This window comes from Phoca vitulina, unplaced genomic scaffold, assembly GCF_004348235.1.
Source record: "Phoca vitulina isolate PV1807 unplaced genomic scaffold, GSC_HSeal_1.0 scaffold1, whole genome shotgun sequence".
In the NCBI taxonomy this organism is placed as follows: domain Eukaryota; kingdom Metazoa; phylum Chordata; class Mammalia; order Carnivora; family Phocidae; genus Phoca; species Phoca vitulina.
Window position 1 is genome coordinate 85,213,080 of NW_022589704.1, and position 17,741 is coordinate 85,230,820.

Below are 17,741 nucleotides of genomic sequence, written 5' to 3' on the forward strand. Positions count from 1 at the left end.
TCATAAGGATTAATACATCCAGTTTCATACTATCCATGTGATCTGAAAAAACTGAAAACAAAAATTTTAGAGGCGCCTGGGTGGCACAGTCAGTTAAGCACCCAACTCTTGGTTTGGGCTCAGGTGGTGATCTCAGCGTCATGAAATGGAGCTCCCCATCAGCTCCGCCCTCAGCGGGGAGTCTGCTTAAGTTTCTCTCTCCCTTCCCCTCTGCCCCTCCCCCCCCCAAATAAATCTCAAAAAAAAAAAAAATTTAAGTGTTCTTGTGTCAGAAATGACCCTGAGTAACTGGCAGAAGCAAAAATGAGTATCTTTGGAAAGACACACTTTAACCCACTTCTCAAAGAATTCCAAGGGGATCAATAAAATGAGTGGCTTAAAGTTAACAAGTAGAATAGACATAAGGAAACAAGCATTATTTGTGAAAACCAACAAAAACTGAAAACTGAAATTTATCATATACTGGATATAGAATATAAAAGACTTATGGTTATTAACACTACATGAAAGAAATGCTATCTCAGATTGGGTTTCCTAGAAATAGAGCTTGAGGCTGGGATTTGTATTCATGTTTTCTGAAAGATTTGAGTGTGGCGGGAGGGGCAGAGGGAGAGAATTTTCAAGCAGACTTTCCACTGAACACGGAGCCCCACACAGGACTCAATCCCAGGACCCATGAGATGATGACCTAAGCCAAAACCAAGAGTCCAATGCTTAACCGACTGAGCCACCCAGGCGCCCCTGGATTAATATGTTTTATTGAAGGGGAGCTCATCAGGAAAAGCTTCGGACAACATGGGAAGGGAAAGAGCTGAGCAAGGGTAAAACTCGTGTACAATTCTAATCTTGGCTCAATCCACAGATTAAGGATGGTTTCTGAAGCATTAACTGCAGGGTATGTCCTCATTCTGTCTCTCCTTCTACTTGTGTGGAAGTATACATTCATTCTGTTATTTTAGTAATCACCCTATTGTAGCCTACGTACATGACAAAAGCAATCAACAGCTACTATTGTCAAGGATCAAAAGAAGAGAACTCTCATTTCCTATTTGTTAGAATGGACACTGGTTCAACCTCTTTGGAGAAGAGTTAGATACTGCACAGTGAAGTTGAACATGTGTGTGTCCTATGACCCGACATTTTCAGAGTTATATGTCCTCGGCAAAAATTTGAACCTGTGTACCAGGAATGTTAATAGCAGCATTGTTGCAATGTTAAAGATATTTGGAAAAAACTCAATGTTCATTAGTAGTAGAATAAATGAGTAACTCCAAAAATAAATAAATTACATAATTAATAACTCCAATTATATACTAGAACATTGAGCAGGAATGAAAATGGATAAAAAGCTATATGTAACAAATGGATGAATCTCAAAAACTTGGTGTTGAGCAAAGGAAGCAGAATATATACAATACAATCATATTTACACAAAGTTCACACAGAGGCAAAATCGGCTAATATATTTTTATGGGTACATACATAGGTATAAAACTTCAATGAAAGTAAGGGAATGATTAACACAAAATATGATTTGATGGTTATCTCTGGATTTGGGGAGGAAGGGGAATACAAGCAGGGAGAAAGGGAATTTTTTTTTTTAAAGATTTTATTCATTTATTTGACAGAGAGGGAACACAAGCAGGGGGAGTGGCAGGCAGAGGGAGCCCGATGTGTGGCTCGATCCCAGGACCCTGGGATCATGACCCGAACTGAAGGCAGATGCCTAACGACTGAACCCCCCCCAGGGGCCCCGAGAAAGGAAATTTCTAATACCCTGCTTTCTATCCTGTGTGATGAAAACATAGTACTGATTATTCTTTGAATAATTTGTATACATAATTTGATGTAATTTTAATGTGATTAGCAAGATATTTTATTTTTTTAATTTTTAGCATAATATTTAAACTTAAACTTACAAGCACCTTCATATGCCTCCCCTTACTTGACCATCTAATTAATACCCTTGAGATTTTCTCTTATACTATCATCTGTTTTTCTTTCATAAAACCTACAGTTTGTAATCATAGATTTACCTGGGTGTTTATATGTTTTACTACGGATTTCCCCCACTAAGCTGCGTGTTCCCTGAGAACAGAAACCATGTCTGTTTTGCTTACCACTGTGAAATTCAAAACGATTCCTTTTACATGAAGTTGTATAGGGTTGAATTGTAGGATTCTGAGAACTTTTCCATCCACAAAGATGAGTTTTGCCAAAAGTTGGAGGGGGAAGCTTTGCTAAAGCAGTTATGCAGCCACTCAAATAAGCAAGATAATATATAAATAGATCAGCACCATACATGTTACAGGGTGAGAACTCAATACATACCAGTAGGTGCTGGTATTGCTGTCATTTTGCATCTTTTTATTTAACTCTAGTGGTTGTCTAAGTTAATTTCATTCAAATTTGTTCATCAGGGGCACTAGTTATATTGTAGTCACTCTTTCTTGCTGCCCAGGTATATAAATGTAGACTATTTTGCCAATTCACGAATAGTGGTTGTAGCATCAACAGTGGAAAAACAGGGAAGTCCAACAGGGTTGAGTTTAACTGTAGTTTTCCTAGTGGAGAGAAAGGTCCATAGATTCAGGTTAGAGGCTAGGAGATGAAGCACTCATTTGCTAATTCGAATTCTCAATCGCAAGTATCTTGGAATGATTTGTTTCACTATTTTAGAGACAGGGTCACATCTACAGGCTTCTATAAGGGCAAGTCCCCATTAAAAAGAAATTAGGATAACACCAAATAAAGGGACAACCTTGTAAAATGGATTAGGACCCAAGAGTTGGTGGGGAAATAAACTTAACAAGTTTCAACCAACACTTGCTGTAATGAGATACAATGAATAATAAAATAGAGCATGGACAAATAACTTATGACACTTTTGCTCTATATCCCATTTTTTAAAAATCATCTATTCATTGTGAGAAGCATGCTAATGCGAGGGATGGTAACATGAAAGAATGGTCAATGGCAACTGTAAGAACTATTGATTGAAAATTGAAAAATAAATTATTCTTTCACAGATGTTAAAATATAAAAATTTGTGTATTAGAATTAATAAAATAAGGCATAAGCACGTATAAATACTAGTCTTTGATATTAAATATATTTCTTAGTGTGGATTGTGGCCAAAACATTTGAAAGCTACTGCCCTAGAAAATGTATTTTCTGTTCCTTAGATTAGAGTTGGATGGAATATTGCAAAATCATACATATATCAGACTGTGAAATTACAGGGACTATAAGAAACTCTTTGGTAAATTAAAACTAAAGTAACATTTCTAAAATTGGCACAAAAAATTGCACATATATTGCGAAGTTGTCAGTCAAATTATAAATTAAATCGACATAAAACATTCACTGACCACGAAATGTGACAGCTAGCTAAGACTATGTACATAATACTTGAACCAGTAAAAACTTTGATCCACCAAGCATGAAGAAATTGGACAGACATGTGGATTCCTCAGGATAACAGACTCTTGGAAAAAATATATCAGATTTTTCTGTAAAGTATATAATTCATTGCCAGGTATGTATAATCTGTTTTGAAAAACTTCCAATTATTAAAATTTGAAAATAATAATAACCATAAAAGCTTTCAGTAACACTTCCTTAAGTTGTTCTAGAAAACACTGTTATTTTTGATTTCTGCAGAGTCAAGTGCAGAAGCAAGTAGACTGATGAACTTATGAACATCATGAAAAGAGTTGTAGAGAGGAACTGGAGCCACTCGGATGCCATTTGGTTCTCGCTTGTCACACTGTGGGGGGTAAATAAAGTCACAATAATGTTAGCATTACTCACATAATGAAAAAATCTACATTCAGGATAAACTTACATAAAGCAATCATGCCGATTTCCCTAAAACTTAATATATAAGCATTTTTTACTTGTAGTAAAACATGTTTCTATGTTATTGGAAACTCTCCTCTTAATAATAGTTAAAATATGAATGAATATCATGAGTATCCAAAGTGTTTTCCTGAAATCTACTCAGCAATCATCTTCTTGAAGCGTCCAATAAGTATGGATATAATTTTTTGGTGGGGAGACTCTGGAGAGACTGGAACCCTGGGGCACATTTAAATGAATGAGAACCTCACTGAGACCTGGAGAGTTTTAGTCAATAGTCTTTACATTTGACCCTTTAATCTCTAATCTCACCTGTAAGGAGTTGGCTGTATCCCTGAAATGTCACAAAATGGGCCCAGATAATTTGGTCTAGCTGGAAGATCACTACGACTAATCTTTAAGAAACACCCACTGTGAGTTAGACAGTACACTAAATGGTTTATGTGTGCTGGACCATTTAATTCTCATAACCACTTTTGGAGGCATTTTTGCCCTCCAAATCCAGACGGAAACACTCAAGCCAATAGACGTGAACTAGCTTTCCCAGGAGCACACAGCTTACAAATGGTAGAACTGGGTTTGGAACACTAACATACGGATTTGTGCCTCTGGAATCTGGGATAACCTCTCCTCAGAAGTGACAGGACCACATGAGCGGAGCAATTCCTAAACTACACTGTCACTGGAAGTAGATCCATTGACCACCAGTTTTCCTGAAATGACCCTATTAACGCTTATTTTCTGAGAGAGACTAAACAGATCACTTAGGCCCAAGGGTTAAAAAAAAAAAAAAAAATTCCATACAATGTTAACACCCCTGAGATGTGTCTACAGTTCTTTTTTTACTAAAATGACAGGTTGAAAACGACTTGGCTCAATCAAACAGCTAAGTAAGACGGACTTCTTTTCTTCCTCTCCACTATGTTATGTTCTTTAATTCTGTGTATTCAATAAATATACATATTTGGGCTTTCACTAGTGAAAACATGTCCTAAAATTGATTATGATGAAACAATTTTTTTTCTACTCAAACTGTAATGAAAAGAATGAATAAATTATGGGAGACTTGTTCCTATATTCAAAATTTGTGGTTTCTTACCTTTTATCAGAAATGACAGATCTCTTTGTCTTCAGTTAGCACAGTGGTGAATATTTAGTTGGCACTTAATCTAACCTCACTGACTGACCAATGTGAAATAACATGCAACAGTAAATTAAATGAAGAACCCAAATTTTACCCCCAACATGCAACTCAGAGAGAAAACCGGGTAGCAAAGCAAGAGATATACTTACAACCACGCCTCGTTTTTCTAGTTCTTGGAAAACGTATTTTATTGGAACAGAAAATGTTAGTGTAAGCTGGCAGCCGCGATCCTCTATGCTGGATGGAGTAATTATGTTCACAAACGGTTTCTTGGTATCCGCTTTGTCTTTGTTATAGTAATGCTTGATCAAGTATTCCAGATAACCGGTGAGCAAAATAGATTTTCTCCTCAATGCTTTCATAGTTGCCTGCTTAAAGATCTACAGAATGAGAAACAATCCGATTAACAGTGTCTTGTTGATTTACAAAGAAGAAAAAATTAAGTGAAAATCACGTTAAAAAAGGAAATGTCCACTCCTGACCTTTCCAAAAACATCCCATTTTAGATAATCCTTTGTAAAAACATGTCCTCTCTTAAAGATCATGAAATTCAAACCTTTTCCTCCAAACCATTTTACAAAATCATAATCAAGAAGACTTTTTTCTATTCATATATAGCTTTTGGTCCACACAGAAGTATAATAAGGGCTAAATACTTGTGTACATATGAAAGGCAGTGTGACCAATATTATTTATAACTGTTTTACCAACTCCTAAATCTCCCCAGTAACAGTAAGCAAACAAGCAGTTAAATAATAAAATTAAGTTTTGTCAGACAGGGAAGCAAGTCATGTTAGATAATACATATGTTAGTACTAAGGCAGTTAGGCTCGCTTCTCTGTGTGTGTGTGTCTTCCTCCTTCTCTCTCTTTTTCTCTTTCTTTCTTCTTTCATCATTTTCCCCTGCTAAACTCCATCACTGGTGTGAAAATACTACCATTTGCTGCCTGAGGTGTCTTATATGAAGATGAGTGACAAGTGCACACAATAACTGGAGTTGGAACATTAGAGGTCAAAACAGACATGCTTTTCTAGCTTATCTCTTAAGGTCAAGTAGAGTTTAAAAATATATCCTACATATAAGAACTGAATAAACTGCAAACGGAGCATGATGCACTGGCATGTCACCTAATATCCCTTTTCTGTATCATGTTATTGTTATGCCACAGAGCAAAGATAGGGTCGTTCGGTGACATCTAGACTTTATGAAGCTTGGGAAAACAGTTATTTCTGTATATACATGTGGCATGTGTGAGCAGGCATTCTAATAGAACTCAAACCATTTGGGCAAAGACTTCCTTGATCTATATGGCATGGGAGCTGTAGATCTGGCTGAAGGAGACCAAGGGATTTGTACTGAAGGTAACAGTATCCAAGGAAGATGGGAGGAACAGGATGGAATGGCATCTGTCTCTGTCCTCAACCAGACCTTGCAGACTTTGGAAGAGACTGGCTGCAAGTCGAGTCTGATGTCAGTCTCAGAAGGTATCTGGGATGGGCAGTACAAGCAGGTAACTCGAGTTACTCAGGTAGCCCGAGTTACATTGTGTTTGATAGGAGGCATCTCTTCACTCCCCCGTGTAAAACAAAGTGTAAGTGGATCTGGCACAAGGTGGACTCAAGGGAACAGAGCCAACTTTTGGATCAAGAGAGCCTGGATCAAGAATTAATTCTCACAGAGGGCAGGGGCAGGGAGAGGCAAAGCACGACCCACCAGCGGTTTGGCTGGCAGGACAGGAATACAGGAATAGGAGAGGACTTTTTCCAGTCTTCTCTTTGGAGATTAATAGCAATTCAAGGAACATTCGATTTATAAATAATTCTGAAAAATTTTCTGGTTCTGCTATAAGCCCAGTAACATACAGGTAGGAGGAATATGTGAAGTACTACTTTTAATGATACTTCATTTGTATTCATAGGTTAGTAGGACTTTGGGGAATCTTACTTAAGTTTATAGGGTTTTTTTTAAAGGAGATTTTGTTCTTGCAGATTTCTCTGAAAGCTAGAAACCGATTTTTTTTTATAACAAATAGTCTCAAATTTAACATACCGTTACTCTTTGATAATAAAATAACTTTTAAATATGAAACCATTTTCCATCATTAAACCACAGTAAGGACAGCTGCATTGTGAGGCACTCAAAATCCTGTCAGAGGCTGTGAAGGTCTCTTCTGAGGACTCACATAAAAATATTAAGAGGGAATAATAGGAGTTATCTGGAGAATAGAATAAATAGCTTCTTTTCGTTTTGGCTTCTCATTATTTCTATGCTTTCCGTATTGAGAAAGAATATTTTTTTAATTAGAAAAAAATGAAAACTGTAGTTTGGAAATATTCAGCTAATAACAATTTTTGGCAGAGTTTCAATTACATGGGTTATTTTTCTTACTGAGAAAAATGAATACAAAGCTAGAAAAGTTAGAGAAGTTTAAATGGGAAAAATAAGTATAGTATGATGGTTTCAAGTGTCACATTTTTTTCTCTTAAATTCTTAAAATTGGCTGCCTAATAACTTTGAGGAAACACATAGTACCTTTCTTCTTAATTGCTGTATATTTTAATTGAACGCTCTAATTTTGTATTTTGGAGCTATTTATTTCATTATAAATTCATATACTGAAAGAGTCTAAAAATTGTCTACCTATCGCTGCATACAAGTATGACCGTTCAAATACAATAAATATATTTTTAATTTCAAGTTAGCAGTTGGAAGATTGAGATTTCTGAAGTAATCTGCTATAAACGTCTTCATTTTAAAAATTAGACAAATGAACTCAAGAGTACATATATAATCAAGAGATGTTGTCACCTGTCTACGGGTCACCTGTCTAAGGTCACACTTAGTGTCCCAATGAGGACTAGAGTATATGCATCCTGGTTCCTACCCTAGGTTCCCTTGATCCACATTTTTGTTATATATAAAATTTGTACCATATTTGTACCATATGTATTTGTATTTATACTATATAAATATGTGGTACAAATGATTAAGAGCCAATAATATAAAGAAAAAGACAGTTTGAAACTGATTATAAAGTGCTATTTTTCATACTATCATTCAATTGAATGCACATGTAATTATAAACAAAACCATATCAATATTTTTTAAAAATCATATTGTCAAACTGATATCATATCCATGTACATTGATTCTTAAGTTTAGAATCTCTCCTCCAGTTGGTCTTTGACTATGTAGGATATTTTTTGAAAGAGAAGTAGCTACAAGGAAAAGCACTTTGATTCATTCATCTATCTCTCATTTATTTGAACTTTAATCACCTATCTCTTATAATGCTATAACGTAAACAAGGGCAGCAGCCCTCATGCTTACTCACATGGCGTCTAGGGAGCAGAACATTTTAATGGTTATGTAAAGAGTAAGAAGCAAAGAAATGCATTGTTTTGTAACTTCAGAATTTTGCAATTTATAATGGGGAGGAAGGATTTCAAAAACACTTTCTCAAACACAACGTTGGATTACCTAAGGATAATTTTGGTTAGAATGGAGCCTCAGTGGCGAAAAACTTAAGGTATTTCTAAGAGGCTCAAGAGAAATATTTAAGTGATAAGTTGCTCCAGAGAAGTATATATCCCACTTCTTGTGGCTTTTAGGGTCTTTTTGCTAAGTTTAAGTGTTAAAGAAAAAAAAATAAATCAATCTTCAGATTCCAGCTGAAAACAAAAACCTTGTCTAGGTGACTATAATACAGTGTGATGTGGTGGTAAAAATTTCTGTGCTTTCTGGGTGTTATACGTGAACAATGAATCATGGAACACTACATCAAAAACTAATGATGTAAATAAAATTAAAAATAAATAAATAAAAGCCCCCCCCCCCCAAATTTCTGTGCTTTTTATCATTCAAGCCAGCCTGGAGAACCAGTGGTAGGAAAACTGAGAATGTGACTTCTTTTTCATGGCAGAAGGGGTAAATACTTGAAACCAGTCCACTGCAGAAACATACTAGAGTGTCTAAAATTTCTAGATCTGGCTGAGAACTCATTTGCAAAAATAAGGAAAATCAAGGAAAAACCTTAAATACTAGTTCTTCCCAAGGTACAACTTGGTGCTTTTCATACCAAATTTCATTTTTTTCCTGATACAAACTTGCAAAGCGAGCAAAATTTTATTTCGTTATAAAACATTTAACAGAAAGAGTTTCTCTGAATAGATATCATAAAAACAATTCAAATATCATTATCTGACTTGCTAAGTAGATTCCCTCACTACCCCCCAAAAAAATTTTTAAAAATTTTTTCACTGGCTTAAAAAATCTTGTTACTGGGTCTATTTTCAATTAAAAAAAAAAAAAAGAAACAAACCCAAAAAACGGCCAAAAAGCGAAAACAACACAAGCTCCATCTAGTGGTCACACTGAGTAGGTGCTTTTTAAATTGGGATGAAGTGAAATGAGTTGATTACCACTGTCTAGAGGTGAAGTTGTATAAAAAAAAAAGAACTTGACACTGCCATCCTGTGGCCAAAAGGAGAAACTGCTATGCGTGTTCACAATCCTAGAATTTAGGTTTAGAAGAGATTCTGGAAGTCTTTATCCAGTCATTCATTCTGAAATACTCAACAACAGGATTTCCTAAAATATCAAAAACTAGATGATTTTAAAACATTTTAAATTAAAAAAGTCAAATTCTCTTTTGAATAGCTATATATTTAAAATCTCTGTTAGAAACTCTATTTACCAAAAAAGCCCCACATTTACCTAAAATACATTTTACTCTGTGTGTATATAAAATATATTTACTTAGTATATGTGTTAATATTAATTATACAGCATATAATCATATAATACATATTTACTTAAACAAATTTAGTCTCATCCTGAAATTAATATCCAAATAATTAAGTTACATAGATATACATATGAATATAATATAGATATAAGTGGATAGGTAAAGTAGATAAGTATCTATCTATATAAATAAGTAGAAAGGTAGATATGCACATCTAGAAAACCAAACTGATTCCCTGGATATTATTGTTTAGGGTGAAACTAAATTTAACTAAAAATATGAATTTACTAAAAAATATGTATTGAGCCAGTAATAGTAGAGATTATACAAGAATATAATGGCATAGACACTCTAGTAAAAAAAAAAAAAATCCACTTACTTCAAGAGACACCCTTGCTCAATCTTTGGTTTACTCTGATGATTTCTATTTTTTTTCCTTAAAGTATGTCTTCCTATAGTTTTGTGACATGGCAGTTTGTGGATTCACTGACTCACAGAACCAGCAGAAGCAGAATTCCCAGTAATCACAACAATGTCTGGCACATAATACTTTCTTAATAGATAAATGTTGAATGAGTGAATTAATCAAGAATTAAATATTGTATGGTTATTTTGTAAGAGAAAGACCATGAGAAGACTAAACAACTTATTTAAGTTCACACAAATTCTAAGTGGAAATAAAAATATGTATCCCCGGGTCAGTTCCAAAACATTTATCAAGTGCCAACAACATTTATTATGTGCCAAGCACAGTGCTGGGGCTGGAGATAGAAAAAGGAGATGGCAATTAGCCCACAGTCACTGCCCTGAAGGAGAACACTGGCCTTTGATCATTGTTCATTAATCTTGCTGTTTAGCAGAGAAGGTCCTACAGTAGGTCACAGTCAGGTAAAGAAATAGGTAAAGATGTGGGGAGGTTGAAGCATAGATCACTTACCTCTAAACTAGCGTGTAAGGAACAGACCAACAAAATGGGAGGGTTTGAAATTCGAAATCCACTGACCCCAGGGATTAACTGCAGTTCTGAAAAATGAACATCATGTCGTTTATTATAGAATGTACCTTAAAAAATGTCCTCTATGGATTTTTTTTATGACACTAAAGTAGTAGAGAGAAAAAGAGTAAGATTTAAAAGCTTTTATTCCTAAGTTTTCTGAGATACTTAAGAGAAACTCCATGGACCTAAAATAGTGGCATGTTTCCCCTTCACCTGCAATGTCTGTCTCCCCTGCCCCCACACCCTAGAGCTCTTAGACACATAAAAAATGACCTTTTGTAGAAGAATTCTGGATCTCATCCTCTGTCTTCCCACTCCCAAACCAGCATTCCTTATTGTGCCCCATGCTTTGCTTTTCCACTATGAAACCATGTCAGTGAGAGAAAAACATCAAGATTTTAGTGGCTTGTAATTGTAATACCATCCAAAGGCAGAAATATGAATGAAATGACCTAGGAAGGTGACTTTTAGCACTAGGATTATTAGGTCAAGTGGCTTCACCTAGGGAAAAAAAAAAAGGCTTTTAAAAAAATGATCTGCCTAAGTATGATATATTTAAGAGGTAAATTAATAGCAGATATTATCCTAATTAGAATCAATTAGATTGAATAGTAGCAAGTCAAATCCAATAGAGTTAAATTGCTAGTTGGAGATCAAATTAAAGCTAAGACTGACTAAAAGAGCATTAGAATATGCTAGGTCTTTAGAGATGTATCTAATCCAGGGCTGAACTGGGGACCAAATCTGGCCCACGACTTATTTTTGTAAATAAAGTTTCATTGAAACATAGCCACATTCACTCATTTATGGCTGCGACCGCTTTAGAAGTACAATGGCAGCACTGAGTATTTGCCACAGAACAGTATAGCCCCAAAAGGTTAAAATATCTCATCTCTGGCCCTTCACAGAGAGACTTTGCCCACTCCTGATCTAGTCCAATTCTCTTGTTTACAGATAAGAAAACCCACCACAAAAAATTTAAGTAACTGGCATATTAACAGAGCTAATTATTCCAGCAGCCAAGATAAAATACAGGTTTCTTGATTTGACTGGAAGAGCCCATCTTGATCATTTGCATCTTGGTTTTTACAAATGCGAATTTATTTAAAATAGTAATTCAGGTTGGTAGCAGTCTGAAGGGGAAAGTTGAACTGAAACTCTCAAAACATTTAAGCAGCTTTCTGTATCCGACGTGATTGAAGAATAGGGTCAGTCACTCAGGAAAAAGTAGGGCAGTTTGGGAGCACACTGCACATGTTGTACTTTTATTTCTACCTGCTGGGGTTCAACTGCTATTGTTTGGTGTGTGGCAAAAGCCACAAAAGGAAAAACTGAAAAAAAAGAGAGCTAAAAACGAACCTGTCTCACTCTCAAATCAAACCCTGACATAGATTTTACTATTCACATTAGATATGCAAGAAGGAAAACAAAACAGAAAACAAAAAACCCAAGATGATATAATTTGTGCAGCATCACAAAACGATTAAGCAGCAAAGTGGGATTGACACCTAAGTCTCTCTGGGTCTAACTACAAGCAAAAAATTCCTTTCTGTCCTCATTGCCTGATGTTTTGGGTACTCAATATTGATGAGATCTGAGTCCTGTACATTACATTTCACTTCCACTTATCTCCCTACAAAGGGATAGACTCAAATTCATGCTAAAATCTACAAACACTTAGTCTTACACTCTGGAAATGTCATTTCTTATTTTAAGAATTCTCAGTGGCATTTTCAAAGTGCACTCTCCATGAGGCATGTATATTACATATCATACAAAGACAGATGAAAATTGAAATGAAGGTAAAATGAAATGACTTGGGAAGTGAAATTGAATACACTTACTGTTATCCATCTTAAATCGGGTGCTGAGTTCATGGCCAAACCATCCCACTAACCTAAAACATAAACAACAACATTAGATATTTTGATCTACAAAAATAACTGCAATTAATACAGGAATTTGGGGCCTGTATATCAAAACTATTTGTGATACGAGTCATCAAATATTTAAGCATATACATGTTAGATGATATCATAAGGCAATTAATATTTATAACCTTATCAAGAATGAGGATAAAAATCAATTTATTCATATTACTAGTTATATTATTTTTGTGATGTTAAATCATCTGAAAATCTATATTTAAGGATCTTTTTCTTATTTAAAATAAAATGAACAAAAATGTTGAGTTTTTTTTATTTTAAAACGGAAGTATAAGCTCAAAAAGGAAAAGCAATTAATGTAATAATATATTTTTCACAATAGGCTCCCTAATGAGAAATGGTGTTAAAATAACCTATATAATTGTGGAAAAGTTTTGAGTAATTTCCTAAGGAAATTGATTACTGTCATATTTTAGTGAGATTAATAAATAAGTAGGAAAAATCATATAAATGTATGTGTGTGTGTGAATATCAGAGGAAAAGAACTATAATTTAAAGAAAAATATAAAATTTGAGAAACAGTAACTCAGTATTTCTGGTATGTTCTCTCTAAATAAATTTTTCATTTTAATGCTGCCAAAATAAAAAAAAAAATCCAAGGTACTTTGTTAGAACTGAGCAAAATACTTTTCAGTTTATGTAGAATATAGGAGTGAAAATATTAAATTTTGAAATAGAAGACTATAATGGTGAGTATGCTCTATCTAATACCATTAGCATGCTATAAAATTAATGAAATGAATGTGCATAGGACCAGTGAATGAAGCATCAGGGAGACAAATTGAACATGACAGAAAATATAAAAACAAGGAAGCCTGGGTGGCTCAGTGGGTTAAGACTCTTGGTTTGGGCTCAGGTCGTGACCTCAGGATTGTGAGATTGAGCCCCCGGTTGGGCTTCACTCTCCGAGTAGAGTCGGCTTGAGCTTCTCTGCCTCTCCCTCACCCTCTGCCCCTCTCCCTGCTCGCGTGTGCTCTCTTTCCCTCTCTCAAATAAATAAAATCTTTTAAAAAAAATAAAAAAATATAAAAACAGTCCTCAGATCACAGTTATCTAATAAGTTATTTAATAAGTGACAGTTATCACTTATTAAACTGTTACGGTCACATTTCAAACAATGCAAGGATAAAGAAAAGATATTCACAGGTTTATATGGTTTTGAAAAGAAAAATTTCTGACTATAAAAACAAAAGGAAATATAGAGGCAAATATCGATAGATTTATAAATATTTAAAATACTGTATTGAAAAGACAGACAAAATTAAAAGGCAAACCAATGATGGGGAGAAGGCTGCTACTTGCCACCTATGAGTTTTCACCCAGTTTTTTCATCAGAGAAGGGGCAATGCCCCCCCAAAGCTACCCAGCCATAGAGCATGGACAGGGCATTATAAAAGGAGAAATGTAAATGTCCCACAAATTCAGAAAAAAAAAAAGAGTTCAATCTCAGTAATAATTTTTAAAATGTGAAATATCATAAAGATGAGACCATACTTCATATATCAAATTGGCAAAGTCATTCAAAAAGTATGAAGCCTATTTTCATCAAGGATTCAAAGAAAAAGAAATGAGTACTTTGTCTAATCATGAGAATAATAAGTAATAAAACCTGTCTAGAGTACAGTTTGAGAATGTATATGAAAAATATGTATAATTTCCTGTCCCAGGACTTTTACTCTTTCCAATTTATTCGAAGTACTATTTGGATTACAGTATTTGGAGTACATTAAGATATATGTACTAGGACAATGAGCACAATACTATTTACAATGTCAAAGCACCTAAATATCTTTTAATAGAGAGCTAATAAAATGAATTATACTACTTTCATACAATGGAATATTACTGAAGCCATCACAAAAAAAATCCTACTTAAAAGAATACATATTCAAAAAGAATAAAATGGAGATCACAATATTTAGAATATTATTCCAATTTTAGAACAATAAAAAATATGAAAAAGCCAATAAAATATAATGCATTTATATGAAACTCTGGTCAAAATGTTAAAATTTTTTATTTCTGCTTTATTCTTATCTATAATTTTCAGAATTTTCTAAAGAGCATGTATTGTTATTGCATCAGAGAAAATCTACAATTATAATTTTAACCCATATTCATTAGTTCAAGCTTTAATTCTAAAAATTAGCTTATTTTGTACACTTTGAATATATACATACATACATATATTTATATCTATAGATATACACATATTTTTCTATGTATATAGAACATATATATAGAATTAGTTAGCAAAGTTTGATTAATTATGTAAGATAACTAATGCTTTTACCCTTAAAAATATCATATGGCTTCCCTTTTCTTGAAGGGAAAAATTCATATCCTATTAGCCCAAGGATAACTTTCAAACCTTATTCCTAATATTTTTTTTTTCTCATTTCAAGTGATTCATTCTCAAAACCTATCAAAAACCCCTCCCACCCCACCCCAACACCATGGTTTTTCTGCCTGAAATGCTTACATGGGTAGAAGCTGTGTAGGAGCAGTGAAAGAAGAAAATCGGGGCAGAACAGTGGAAGCCCAAGTGATATTAACACATGAGGAAGTTCCAGGAAAGTTCCAGGAAGTTCCACTACTTTCTGAAGAGAAGGCAAATTTTTTTTATTTTAATTTCAAAAGCTACCCCTTGATAAAACCATAAGTAAAATACAGGGATGAGCAGGATTACTTTCAGAATGGCTGCTATATTAAAAAAGAAAAGAAGGCATTTTTATATAAAGAAACAAGAGGAGCCCTAACAGTTGGAAGTAGTCAGAGAATGAGATAGCTGAAAGGCTACCCTGTCCCCTTCCCTAACCTCCAGTTCAGGTGTCTCCCCAGATTGCTGATCCAAGAAAATTCAACTCATTCAGGGATGAACAATGGAAAAGGGAACTGGGTATTGCAGTCACAAAGATTCTACATGAAAAATGTAAAAGTAGAAAAATCTATGCACAGATAAAAAACATGCACCAGGCAAAGGTTGCCAGAAAGCTGATGAACATGCAAAGCAAGGAGTAAGTAAATTAAACAATAGAAACTTAATGAAGTAATATTTCATATGATGCAAAAATACCCAGTAGAAATGCAGGAATAGGATTGATATAGCTTGACAACAGGAGGGAGGAAAACAAGCTTGCAGAAATCAAGAAAAAATCATAAAAGAAAAATAAAACACATAAAAGAAATAAAGAAAGAGTTTGGGAAGAATGCAAGGAAGTTAGGAAACTAGAAAAGACACCGGGGTCAGAGGACTGCTGTGAGAAAAAATAAACAAAAAGAAAAAGAAAAAAGATTTAAAAGAGTCAAGAGAGAAAGTTGTATCATAACCAAAGTGAATTTCCAAAGACGACAAGCAAGCAAGCAAGCAAGAAGAAAAAAATTTTTTTGAAGTTGTAATTCAAGACGACTGAATAAAAATGAATAAAAAATGACTTTAATCAACTATATTGAAAAATGCAACATTGAGCGAATTGGAGAGCATTAATCAAGAGTAGTCACTTTTATTTAAAGTTTGTTAAAGTTACTGGATTTTAAGGATGAAGAAACAAAATGAGATTCCAGGCAAAAATGGTGAGGACAAAAGAAAGTAAAAAAAAATTAGATTTGTTTCAAATTCATCAATGCAACCATTCAATGAAGAGGATAATGTAGAAATGTCTATATAATATTCCCCTGCCATAGAAAGAAAACATAATGCGTGAATATTATGTGTGGACAAGCCAAATTGCATAAAGACCACTGGTGTTGATCAAGCAAGAGATCAACGAATATTTTGCCATGAATTCTTTTTTCTCTGTTTTTATTTTTTGTTTCAAATTTTTATTTCAATTCCAGTTAGTTAACATATAGTGTAATATTGGTTTCAGAAGTAGAATTTAGTGATTCATCGCTTATATATAACACCCAGTGCTCATCATAACAAGTGCGCTCCTTAATGCCCATCACCCATTTAGCCCATCCCCCACCCTCAGTTTGTTCTCTATTGCTGAGTCCTATGGTTTGCTTCCCCCTCTTTTTTTTCCCTTCCCATATGTTCATCTGTTTTGTTTCTTAAATTCCACATATGAGTGAAATCATATGGCATTTGTCTTTCTCTGACTGACTTATTTTGCTTAGCATAATGCACTCTATTTCCATCTACATTGTTGCAAATGTTAGGATTTCATTCTTTTTGATGGCTGAGTAATATTCCACACACACACATATACATATACATACATATACACGCAAACACACACACATACACACACCACATCTTTATCCATTCATCAGTCAATAGACATTTGGGTTCTTTCCATAGTTTGGCTATTGTTGATAATGCTGCTATAAACATCGGGGTGCATGTGCCTCTTTGATCCCATGAATTCTTCATAAAAATCTACATAAGGGTAAAGTTAAGTCAGCCAAGAGACATTATGACAAAAACATGTGGTGACTATTGAATGCCTTTAATTATAGGACTAGGATTAAACAGATGTGGGAATGAAGGTGACAGAACATAACGAAAGAGAATGTTATATGACAATGTGAAAACGGTTAACTGGCAAAATGGGGGTAATAAAATAATTTCATTGATCATCTACACTTAAACTTGATAAATCAAGTAACAGAAGTATAATCAGATCTACGAATATGCACGAAACACCAAGCAAGTCAAAACAGACTAAGTCAGGCGCCTGGGTGGCTCAGTCGTTAAGCGTCTGCCTTCGGCTCAGGTCATGATCCCAGGATCCTGGGATCGAGTCCCACATCGGGCTCCCTGCTCGGCGGGAAGCCTGCTTCTCCCTCCCCCACTCCCCCTGCTTATGTTCCCTCTCTCACTGTGTCTCTCTCTGTCAAATAAATAAATAAAATCTTAAAAAAAAAAAAAAACAGACTAAGTCATGGGCTGATGGGAATTTGGGCAGAAGGAAAGGAAACCTGCTAAATCTTTCATTGCTCATGGAAGGAAACTAATAGAAGAAAACAGGAAAGAATAAAATTTTTAATTAAAATATGAAATATCAGAACTATTTGCTGAAAAGCAGTGAACAAAAAAGCAA

At 34.5% G+C, this 17,741-nt stretch overlaps 1 protein-coding gene across 1 annotated transcript in view; it reads right to left on the reverse strand.

The window, feature by feature from the left end:
* Positions 1 to 3,054: 3,054 nt before the first annotated feature.
* The window catches only part of KYNU (kynureninase), a 126,830-nt gene continuing 112,143 nt past the window's right edge, over positions 3,055 to 17,741 (reverse strand). Inside the window, exons 12-15 of the mRNA XM_032425404.1 lie at positions 12,595 to 12,647; positions 10,691 to 10,776; positions 5,155 to 5,385; positions 3,055 to 3,769 (exon numbers count right to left, since the gene is read on the reverse strand). Of these exons, the coding sequence (XP_032281295.1) occupies positions 3,632 to 3,769; positions 5,155 to 5,385; positions 10,691 to 10,776; positions 12,595 to 12,647 (508 nt within the window). The 3' untranslated portion in view covers positions 3,055 to 3,631. The remainder of the gene's footprint in view (positions 3,770 to 5,154; positions 5,386 to 10,690; positions 10,777 to 12,594; positions 12,648 to 17,741) is intronic.